General features: G+C 36.4%; 1 protein-coding gene across 1 annotated transcript; it reads left to right on the forward strand.

Moving 5' to 3' along the window:
* The first annotated feature begins 5,317 nt into the window (after positions 1 to 5,317).
* LOC123215314 (probable indole-3-pyruvate monooxygenase YUCCA5) lies at positions 5,318 to 7,002 on the forward strand. The gene is made up of 3 exons (XM_044635353.1): positions 5,318 to 5,989; positions 6,090 to 6,461; positions 6,640 to 7,002. The coding sequence occupies exons 1-3, from the start codon at positions 5,318 to 5,320 to the stop codon at positions 6,865 to 6,867; spliced, it is 1,272 nt and encodes a 423-aa protein (XP_044491288.1). The 3' UTR covers positions 6,868 to 7,002.
* The last annotated feature ends 5,153 nt before the right edge of the window (positions 7,003 to 12,155 follow it).

The following is a 12,155-nucleotide window of genomic DNA, read 5'->3' on the forward strand; positions in this document are numbered from 1 at the left end:
AGAGAGAAGAGGGTTTTGAATAAGATCTTCTAAATCTTTCTAAGGTTCTATTGTATATACTTACCCTCATATAATTTACTAATATTATTGAATTTCTAATGTGGTGATATAGATTTGTTTAGATTTTCTTTTTTTTCATCACATTGTCTTTTGTTCCTTATGAGTTCTCATCGTGCCATGTGACCATCTTTAACCTTCTAATTATATATAAACTTTTAAGGGACTAAATTATATAGTTAATTAAGATTAAAGATTCCTAGTTATCAACTTAGCTTAGCATTTATTGGTGTACATCAATAATCACTTTCCCTGTCAGCCCTACGATCAAACTATCAAAGGAGACATACTACTTGGACTCTTCTAAGTCGTTGATTTATGATGGAAGAGAAGGCATTTATCTTTTAAGTTGTTTTAATGATTGGGTAGCGAGAAGATGCAATATTTTATGTCGCAACAATGGTTAGGGTGTTAAAATTTTGAAGCTGTGGGTGCATATGCAATGAGAATAATACTATATCTCCCCTTATATTATATTTATACATTTATATAGAGTACTTGAGAGAGAGAGCTTAAAGGTCTAATGAATTGAAGACTAACCCTTGTAATCTTTTGGGGCCCTTCTTAACATGAATTGAACCTAACCACCACATTCTAATAGCTATTGCAACTAATAAAAGATATATATTCCCTTAATTATAATATATACCCTGGTCAAATAAGTGTGTAGATGAAAGGAGACTCCACCAGACTCTGCAGAGAAAATTAAATGCAAACGAAAATTAAAGGGAGAATTCACACCATATGCACAGTAAATTACCCAGTGAACACAACTTTCACCGACTTGAACTCTTTATGATTCTCCGTCTTCAAAACGTTGTATTGACACATTCAAGTCATGTTAGAAAAAAATTAATAATGACAAATAACAAACCCATTCATATCATAATTATATACCTAAAAATAAACGCATTTCACTAAAAAAAATCACAAGTAATTTAGGCAGAATATTTCAATATTTTATGTTTAATCATGTAACAAATCTTTTTATTAATGAAAACTGGTAACATCAAGACCGGAATTAGAATTAAAAAGAAAAAAGACTAGCTAGTAAATAAGTAATCATCATATATGGAATAGGATCTTGAATAAAGTACAAAATAGTGACCAATAACATTTTCATAAAATATTCAACATCAAACCTAATTCCAATATCAATCCCATATTATAGGAGATCCTTTTCAATAGTTTTTTTAATTACTCAAAACTAATTAAGATGGCCCAAAACAATAGATGAGAGACAAATTACTTTGTACTATCAACTAACCATCAGGCATCCAGGTAGGTAGCTAGCTAAAACATCGTCCTTTCCGCTCCATGCTCTTACAAGCTATAACACATTTAAATTAACTAACAGGCCATGCATAGTGATACTACTAGCTTTAACAGAAAGAAGAGTTCACATTATAATTAGTATTCTAATAGAATTGGAATGGCACCGACGCACCGCTATCTAGTTGCATATATATAGTCAATCCTTGAACTTTTTTTGCCGAGTGAAGTTGTTGGCAACTAATATTCCAGCGAGCCTAAACTTGAAATAAGCCAGTCATATACTAATAATTTCGCCTTTCTCGAAAACTTTTCTTCACGCGTGAGTTGAACTAATAATAAATTTAACAAAAGTTTTTCATAGTTTAGTTAAGCACTGTATAGTAAAGATATACATATATTCTATTCTACAAAAACGCGATAGCTTCCTAGCCAATTCCGCCGACCATAGAGAAAGAAAGAGCTTTAACGAAAGCCCTAGGATCTTGCTGTAATAAAAGGGGAGAAGAGTAAAGAATAAAGTAGAAAGCTTGATTTCTCACAATAGCTTGCTAAGCTCCACCAAGCTGGATGCAGAGAATGCAAGGCTGGTGGTGGTGGCTATAGGGATAACAAAATCACATATCCCTATCACATCATGCATGGGGTATGACTAAGAATATATCGAATTTATCTCTCTCTTTCATATCACATTTGTTATGTAGTAATTGGAAGCTTCTTTATAAAAATGGGGCTTGCTGGGACTGAGAGAGCCAGTAAAGTCGGCATGATTATACTACTCATTCATTCCGAAGCTAATAAATTAACCATAGAAACGCCAAACTCATATCCTCAATCTTTTCATGAAAAGGAGAGACTCTGTGGAATTCAAGGTTTCATGCACATGCGGCCTCTACTTCCTATGAATTTCACTCGAGAGCACCCACTGGGTTAGTGGGACACAGTATAATTTTACAACTCAAATTCTTCGTTGTAGTCTGTAAGTTGTATTTTAATTGTACTTGGCATGGCCTATACGCTAAAAAGCACAAGCCCTAAACCCTAAAATATTCTCATTAATCACCACAATAATCTACTTCGAATTAAAAAGCTAAAACCCCACTCTTAACTCTTAATCATGAGGAAGCGAGTCAAATTATTATCTTGATAACCGAAAGCAACAACGACTATTTAACTTCCACGTATTGTGAACAAATGTAATAATGAAGATTCACACTGAAAAACTTACATGACTTGCTGATTGATATTTTCTACCATAAACAATACTTCTAGTGACATTAAAAAGAAATCAACACCGGCAAGATAATCAACATTCTCATTGAGGTAGTTGGGCATGCATGCAATTTGCCCTATCTAGGGTTCATCTACTATCAAGGGCACAATTGCCTTTATTCTTTCTTTTTGTAAAAATTAAAAAAAAAAAAAAAAACTACAAGATTGACAACAATCTCTTATTCTTCTTATTATCATTTGAAGAGTGACATATCCATTCTAATGTTTGGCTTCTCGATATATCCATGAAGCATCCATCAATTGTATGTACTTATGTTCAAACATGTCCCTACAATTGAAGTTATAACCCCTAATTGTTAACCTAAAAGTGAGAAACCATTAAAGGCTTATGGTGTGAAAGGCTGAAAGAAAACAGTAGGGTGGACTGAAGAAGATTTTTTTTGAGTCAGATTGGAACTTGGAAGGTAGAAAGCACTAGTATAGAAACTAGCAGAAAAATATTGTTGGACGAACGTGGAGCCAACACATGGCAGCAGTGTGGTGAAGAAGGTGGTTGGCAGAATGGGCTTTGTGAGCCGAGGACATCTTTCAAGTCGCCATCTCTAAGCTTGGAGTCTAGTCGGGGTCCAAGATTGTGACATTAGTCCCCCAATAGCAACTAGTAGGGCTGGACTCAAAATGAGTCTATTAGAGCTCGAACTTGGTTCGAACGAACTCGCTCTATACGAGTTCGATCGAGCTCGAATTTGAGCTCGAGCTACTTGTCAATTTTTTTAATAAAAAATTTTAATACAAAATGATATTGTTTTGATCGATATGTATTAAAACGATATTATTTTAATAATGAAAAATAAATCAAAACAGATTTGAATTGAGTTCGAATTTGGTTTTCATGAGCTCGAGCTCAAACTCAAGCTCAGCTATATGTAAACTTAGCCGAACTCGAGCTCGGCTCGGTTCGAATCCAACCCTAGCAACTAGCCTCATCCAATCCACATGGGCGCATCATAGATGTCCTAGTCAGCACTCCCTCTGCCACGTGAGCATCAATTTCTAAAGATTTAAAAACCCTATAGGCTCTCTAAGCTCTTGGTGCGTTCATAGAATCTGATGAGGAGCATAAGTCATTTTCGTGCTCCTAAATTCTCCCCCTAATACTTCGATTGACTCTATGTGAGGTAATTTTATGTCAGTAATATTCCCTATATGGATTTTATTTCTTAAAATTGTTGGCAGTATTCGTTAGAATGCTATGAATTATGAAATATAAATATCAATCAAAATAAAAATATCGGCAGTTTTACAGGAAGCATATATAACTGAATTTACTACGCCATTTGATTTTGTCATTAGCATCAATAAATTCTATGCCCCTATAGAAAAAGAAACTATTGAAGGCCCCGTAACGGCTTCCGGTATTGAAATGTTTCCCAAGAAAGAATAAAATAAGGCCAAACGACTATTTCCCACCCAAGGTTTAACGTTTTCTCAAATGTCCCCCCTTTAACTATGGAAACACCAAACACCCACCCATGACCGGTTAGATTTAACAGAACCCTAACGTCTAAAAATTTAATCTCATTTTTTCCCCTAAAAGTTTAAAAACTAACATTTTTTCCCTAAGCTAAGTTTGCAAAGATTGCATTTTCCCCCCTAGGGTTTATTTCCAAACCCTTCCAATTTCCAAACCCTTCTCCATCGCTTTCTCCGGCGCCATCACCGGCCGTCTTCCCCTCCCAACGGTTTCTCTTCCACTGACGACCCCTCTCAACTCGACCTCAACGCATCCGATGATCTGGGAAGCCTTCTGGGAAGACGATTGTCTTCCCAGATGAAGACGACTCGTCTTCCCAGAGGACGACGAGTCGTCTCGTCGTCTTGTCTTCGTCTGGGAAGACGTCGTCTTCCCAGACGACGACGACGACTGGGAAGACGAAGAACTTCGTCTTCCCCGATGAAGTTCTTCGTCTTCCACAGCTTCTCTGACTCCGATTGGAAGTCCAAATGGGAGGAAAGAGATCTCCGGAAGGTGAGGATTCTTTGGGAGGGAGAGACCGTCGGCAATGGAGCCGGAGACCGTCGGCAACGCTTCGGGAGGGTGAAACTGCGATTTTTTAAAACTTAGACTGGGGGGGAATTTTAGTTTTTAAAGTTTAGGGGGGCAAAATATATTCTATTTTAGTTTATTTTTAATATTCTAGAGAAAATGACGATTTTACCCTTATAGGCGTTAGGGTTTGGTTAAATCTAACCGGCCATGGGTGGGTGTTTGGTGTTTCCATAGTTAAAGGGGGGACATTTGAGAAAACGCTAAACCTTGGGTGGGAAATAGTCGTTTTGCCATAAAATAATCCCTAAATATATGCCAATCCTAAATTTTTTAAGCATCTATAATTTAGTAAGATTCAATAATATAATGTTTATAAAAAATTGAATAAAATAATAAAAGGCAGCTAAGGCTTTTGCGTTGAGAATGACCATCAAAGCGCATTAACTCTCCATTGAAAGCACGTGCCCTTGCTCGACTCCCCTATTTAAGCACCCCCACCCCCACCCCCACCCTCCCTCCAAACCAAAACTGCATTTCTCTTCTCAACAACAGCAGCAAACAGGCATTAAGCTCTGTGTCTAATCAACTCTATTTGATCCTCTTCTAAATATTCAAGGCTCTTCTTCTAAAACAGTGTCATCCTTTAGCTCACTCCAGAAACACAAACACTTCCACTTTCTCCTACATTTGAATTAGTATTTCAAAATGGAAAATTTGTTTCGGCTTGTTGATCATGAAGATTTCTTCTCTCGTAGATGCATTTGGGTTAATGGTCCGGTCATAGTTGGGGCTGGACCATCGGGCCTAGCCACAGCTGCTTGCCTTAGAGACCAAGGGGTTCCCTTTGTTGTCCTTGAAAGAGCTGACTGCATAGCTTCTTTGTGGCAAAAACGCACCTATGATAGGCTTAAGCTTCATCTTCCTAAACAATTCTGTCAACTTCCTAAACTACCATTCCCTGAAGACTTCCCCGAGTACCCCACAAAAAAACAGTTCATTCAATATCTTGAATCATATGCAAATCATTTCGAGATCAACCCAAAATTCAATGAGTGTGTGCAGTCAGCTAGATATGATGAGACCAGTGGCTTCTGGCGAGTCAAGACCGTATCCACAAGTGGCTCAACCAGAACTGAGGTTGAGTATATTTGCAGGTGGCTTGTGGTGGCTACTGGTGAAAATGCCGAGCGTATTATGCCAGAAATTGAAGGATTGACTGAGTTTGGTGGTGAAGTTATTCACGCTTGTGATTACAAATCCGGCAAAAATTTTAAGGGAAAGAATGTATTAGTTGTTGGTTGTGGCAATTCTGGCATGGAACTTTCTCTTGATCTCTGCAACCACAATGCTAATCCATCAATGGTTGTTCGCAGCTCGGTAAGTAATCGTAAAACTACTTTTGTTAAGTCTTGTTTCAAGGAAAATTTGAATTTATAGACAAGATTCTAATGAAGTTTGCTCTGGACACGTTTCGCAGGTTCATGTCTTGCCAAGAGAAATCTTTGGGAAATCAACATTTGAATTGGCAGTCTTGATGATGAAATGGCTACCTCTTTGGCTTGTTGACAAGCTATTGCTGGTTTTTGCATGGTTTGTGCTCAGAAACATTGAGAAATATGGGATAAAGAGGCCATCTATGGGTCCACTACAGCTAAAGAACACTAAGGGAAAGACCCCTGTATTGGACATTGGTGCACTAGAGAAAATCAGATCCGGTGATATCAAGGTGGTTCCCGGAATCAAGAGATTTTCACGTGGTCAAGTTGAACTTGTTAATGGTGACAAGCTTGATGTTGATTCAGTTGTCCTAGCAACGGGATACCGCAGCAATGTTCCTTCTTGGCTTCAGGTGAGAAAATGCTCTAAATTACTGATATAAAAGACAGTTTTTACAGTTGGGTTCTATTAAAAAAAATGATAGAAGAAAATGTCAGAAAGTTAATATTTATGATTTTCTATAAAAGGAAATATGTTTAGTCAACCACGGACAAATGAACTAATCCTTTTTTTGTTCTCATGATGTACAGGAGACTGATTTCTTCTCAAAGGATGGATTCCCGAAGGCACCATTGCCAAATGGATGGAAAGGAAATGCCGGTCTCTATGCCGTGGGGTTCACAAGGAGGGGGCTCTCTGGTGCATCCTCTGATGCCGTCAGAATAGCACAAGACATTGGCAAGGTCTGGAAACAAGAAACTAAACAGCAGAAAAAGAAAACCATCGCTTGCCATAGGCGATGCATTTCACAGTTCTGATCGTCGATCAAAGCTTACGGAACACTAGGATTTTGTTCATTTGTTTTTTTTGTCTAGTAAGGTTTATGGTGTAAAAAAAGATGTTTGTTGTAGCATACACAGGAGAAAGAAAGAAACGGATAGCACACAGAGAGAGCCCACTCCGAAGGCCCAAGTTTTGAAATGTTTGGGCATTTTGTAAACTGAGGATGATGAGGCTTTTTTATTCTTTTTCTTCTTAAAGTTTCATACAGTTTTTGTACTTATAATCTAGTGTTTAACTTAATGAATTGCCTCTCCTCTTTTTCAAAATTGCTACTCTCTGCCTCACATTATCAGTTCAAGATTTTAAGCATAGTTTTGCTAAGAATATTTTAGATGTCTTTGACTTATCCACAGTGATTAAGAGAGATACAGTATCACATCTAGTATATACCTGAGCTTATAATTGGCTTTTCTAAACTCCCTAATGAAGAAGAAACAAAAGGAGAATCACAAGTCATAATTCTTAAGTTTAAAAGAATAACAGTAAATCTAAAAGTTCTGTTTTTTCCTATGATTACCCAACAAGCTTTAGAATCTGATAAATCCACAAAAATAGTTGGGATTTCAATAAATTCTATTAAGTTTTAAATATTAATCTTTAGTTTTTTACAAGAATTTAAAGAATCCAGTCAGTTTTAAATTTCAACCTTTTGGCAACTATTGATCAATGTAGTTGAGGAAGAATTTTTTTTCTCTCTTATCTTCAGAAAACTAGTTCATTCATGTTAAAAATGAGGCTGATTATACTCACTGGACAGATACATATACTTAGAATACCCATCAGACTCTTTTCAAGCAAAGCCCCACTGATTCATTGCTTCTGATTTGCAACTTGCCTATAAACATGTGTGATCATATGAGTAGGACCCATGAAGACAATGCGACCCAGCTCCAGTTCCACCACACCCACCACCTTATTTTTCATACTCTTTTTGAGGATAGCCAATTCCAAGATGGGCTACACATCACTATTCCCTTAAATATTATTAACTTTTTGTTTGACCAACTTACTAAATAATAGACTTAGAATCTCTGCTGCCTTGCACGTGATTAGACTTGGAGCCGTGAATAAACCATCTAGCAAAATAACAGTTAAATCTTTTCTAAGCATAATTGCAAACTTTAAAACAGTTCAAGAGACCTTGCTTGAAAACTAACAAAGATGTATGTACCAATGGGCTATTCAAAAGAGTTTAATTAGGTAACATAACTAACTAAACCTGTGGCTCTGTTCTGAATCTTGAATTAAAGAAAGTTAAATTGGTGACACCTGGACTCAAACCTGAGACCTTCGGTGTGCTAGATTAACGTGATAACCAACTACACCATGGCACTTCACAACATGCTAACCCTTAAAACCAAACAGCTTATATAAAGTCATCAATGAATGAATAAAGAAATTTATTGAACGAAAGGTTCACAGAACTAATATAAATGGATTTGTCCATGCGTATATGGTAGCATATTCACCTAGTTCATCCGTAAATGTGCACCATATGCATCTCCTACCACTATCTAAAGAAATTAGGTACCTGTTGTTCGGTATCCTTATTATAGTTGCAACGGATAAGAGTACAGATGTGGTAGTTCTTTTCCAAAGCTTATGACAGAACTTCTAAACTCTTTTCATCTACTAATATTAATTTATAAGACCGACATCAGAATTTTGTTTTCAGTGAAAGTCTTATTCCAAGTTCCCTAGCTTCATTTTTACCTCAGAGATTGTACTACTACATGGGGCTAGAGCACCAACAAAATGCTCTTAGAAACATGAAATGACAATCAGATAAAGTTTTATCGGAGAAACTTTCAAAATCTGATAGAATTTGATAGTGTAGTTCATCTTGTCTAGGATGTGACAAGATATGGAATGGCAAATTCAGAAACACGATAGAATAGAAATGAAGGGGAACATAGGAAATATATAAGATGAGGTTTAATAGAGGGCAATTTGAAACTAAATAATAAAATCATACTACATAAAAATTGGAACAAACTATTTGGTTTCATAGACATGACATGGTTCTAAGTCAGAATACGATTTCTCATGAGCTAAGGCAAATGGCAAACCGGAAATCGTACAGCCTCCAAGAACTGTCCGTTGTGTTCAACTTTCTTAAGCATTTTTAAGGTTTCCTAATTATAACTCAGCTTGGTAGTAGGAGAATTTCTGAAATTCCGGTCTAAGAAAGACGGCGCACAACTGACACGATCAGTTTAACCAAGTGCCTTATGGGGTCTTGTTTTACACTCCAGAGCCTGGAAAATAGCTCGCCTTACCATACATATATTCTCATTTTCGCTAGGCCAGTTGCCCTTAAACCATCATAGTTTTCCGCAAAACCTTACTTCATCTAACCTATATGTCCTCTTCTCGTTGTATGTATATGTTTCCATTGTCTTCTTACTTGACATCTTGTGTTCCACAGTGAAAAGAGGTATAATAACACACGGGATGGCCACCATTTTCTGTAGCCACAATATCATAACAAGGGCCCAAATTTTTCAGCCACAGTATCATAGCATAATATAGTGTTGTTACTCTTCACATGCCTATGCCAACTAGATATTGCAAGGGTGGACCTAAATGAAATATTTTAACTTGGAATATTCAATCCCTGATTAATTGATCAATTTCCAGATAATTCAGCATTGAAGTGCTGGGGACTCAAATGAATAGATAGCAGTTATTTTGAAACCTCTGAACTCATAAGCAATAAAGTTTTTCTCCAGGGTCAATCGATTTTTAGCTGTTGATTCTCTTTTCCTCTGTAGTTTCTTCATCTAGCCGTTTCTATATTCTTTCTAGACTCTACTTCGAGGACACTTAGGTTGACCCTATTATTAGTCGTCATCTAAGACACATCGATATTTCCCAGTTATAGACCAGCCCGTTGTTTACCTTCTGCATTCAATTTCATTGTTGTTTGCAGAAAGATTCAAAAGACTTCTTATATAAAACACTTTCTTTCTTCATATGCACTGATAATCGAGGTCCACAACTAGTTAATTGTCTCCAAATTATTCATTGTAGTATTCAAGGCGAGTCATTTTCTTATTCCGGAACCTTATAACCTCACTGTGATCCTTATTCCAGACCGACTTGAAATTAATGACCGCTACCCGGAAACGTAATACAGATAAATATAACATAAAACAACAATCACAAACTGAACTCCCTCAACCTAGCCACTATCTCTAACTGACATGCCTAGTTGTCATAGCCCACCCCATGTCCCTTCACATCAGGGTAGGACATTACTGGCAATATAAGAGATATAATAGTTCACGCGTTTGAAGATTTGACAGGCCAGGAACTGACTTTATGGTGTGGGACGTGATCAGGGATGCATGAGGAAAAGAAGGATAATGGAAGCCCCTTGGGCCCTCGCGCAGTGTTGATGGAAGGAGCACAAAATGTTAACTTAGGCGCACTTTAAGGTACATCCTATTCTTTATCACTGTGTATCCATGTTATGCAATCATATGTGCGATATTTATGACCATGAAAATACTTTATATTTAAATGAGCTTTTAGTAGCTGTTCAAGAATATCCAAACACAAATCATCAGGAAAAATAATTTTGCAAAACTATGAAGATAACTGTTAAAATAATAGTAGTTTGATTGAATTAAAGGAAGTAAACAATAAATTTAATCTAATTATAAAAAAAAAATACATGCATAAATTGATCTTTCTACAGTACATCAACTCGTCTACAGAGAATCCTTAAGTATAATTCATCAACTCGTCTACTAAGGATCCTGGATGATAATGATCCCATAATTATGTTATAAATACTTATAAAAAGATTCAGAACTTTTTACTGATATAAACTACTAAATGGAATCAGAACCGAACAAATCAATTATTTGAATTGTCATATATAATCACCATGACAACAAATTAAATAATAGCGAAGACTGAATAACATTGAACTGGCGTACCTCAATTCGCAAAGCCAGATCAGTGTTGTGCGATCAAATCAAACGTATTTTTAGCCTCTTTTCATGCTTTTTATTCTCTGCTCTGTCGTTAAAATGCTAAGGTTGTTGCGTTGATAGCTCGCTGGGAACAAGTACTTGTTCGTAAAACCTGCCATGGTTAAAAAGGAAATTTAGTAAAATTATTAAAATACAGCTAAAGTGTGAAAAGTAATTGGACTAGAGAGAAACAGACAAATAGCCAGTAAATCAAAAAGCTCATCAGCAACATATTAAACATGATTACCTAACATTAATTCTTCTTCATCCATAGCCAAATTTTACTCATGATATTGCCTTTGAGCCAAATCTTTATAAGAAGTTAAAGAAAAGCAGATGCGTAAAAAAAAAAAAAAAAGCCCCAAGACGTAAAGTTTTGATGAGCCGAGACATTTTAAATTTTAAAGCAGTTTTAGCGTAGCGCCAAAATCTCTGCTTTTAACTGCCGCGGGGAACTTGATCCACAAGGCAAATCGGAAGTATCTTTATCTTAAATCGGATTAGAGTTTGGGCCACATCAGAGAACCGCTTGTTTAGGGAGAGACCCAGGCCCAATATAAAAGGTAAAAGTGCTGACATGTAAATATATTGTTGGGTCGGGCCGGCTGAATTCAATCCAAATTAATATGACCAAACGAAAAATTGTTGTGAGATTGATAAGTTGAAATCTTCCAAGCTCAAACTTGACTTCATTTATAAAACCGAGATTCAAACTTAATTTAGAAACAACTTGTTTTTTAATTCACTTTTTCTTTCTATCCAAATTTGTGAACCAGCCTCAGACTAGCTCCAAATTGCATCAGTTGGGTTCAGAAGGAGAGTGCCCTCTTTCTTGAATGACAACAGGATTGGATCAAGGGTTTTAAGGATTATTAATTATAGACTCTAACATAAATTTACTTGGGTCCCAATATATATTATATACTCTTTTATTTTTTTTAATCACTAACTTACATATTCCAACAAAAATAACTCCTCGATTTGAAATAAAAGAAAGCAGGGGATTTTAGATAGACCATTTTGCTATATACTGTCAACAAAGTGATTTATAAAGTTAAGTTTGTGTGAAGTATAAACCTTTTGCTTCCTGCATTTGAGGGCAACCTCGATCACTTTTGCTTTCTTTATGGGCAATAAGGCAATTTATCAAGCTCCGGGACCTGGAGCTTGTCCACAAAATGACTGGGCCAGATTGATAGCACAAAAGATGAGGCCCAATATTGAAACTGCAGTCTCATAGTATTGACAACAAACGGTTAAAACCCAAGCAAGAAAAATAG

This window comes from Mangifera indica, chromosome 5, assembly GCF_011075055.1.
Source record: "Mangifera indica cultivar Alphonso chromosome 5, CATAS_Mindica_2.1, whole genome shotgun sequence".
In the NCBI taxonomy this organism is placed as follows: domain Eukaryota; kingdom Viridiplantae; phylum Streptophyta; class Magnoliopsida; order Sapindales; family Anacardiaceae; genus Mangifera; species Mangifera indica.

Bases quoted from the DNA above. Each gene is read 5' to 3' on its own strand.
- LOC123215314 (XM_044635353.1), top strand. From the start codon at position 5,318: ATGGAAAATTTGTTTCGGCTTGTTGATCATGAAGATTTCTTCTCTCGT. The intron at 5,990-6,089 runs GTAAGTAATCGT...CACGTTTCGCAG, and splicing joins CAATGGTTGTTCGCAGCTCG to GTTCATGTCTTGCCAAGAGA. The intron at 6,462-6,639 runs GTGAGAAAATGC...CATGATGTACAG, and splicing joins ATGTTCCTTCTTGGCTTCAG to GAGACTGATTTCTTCTCAAA.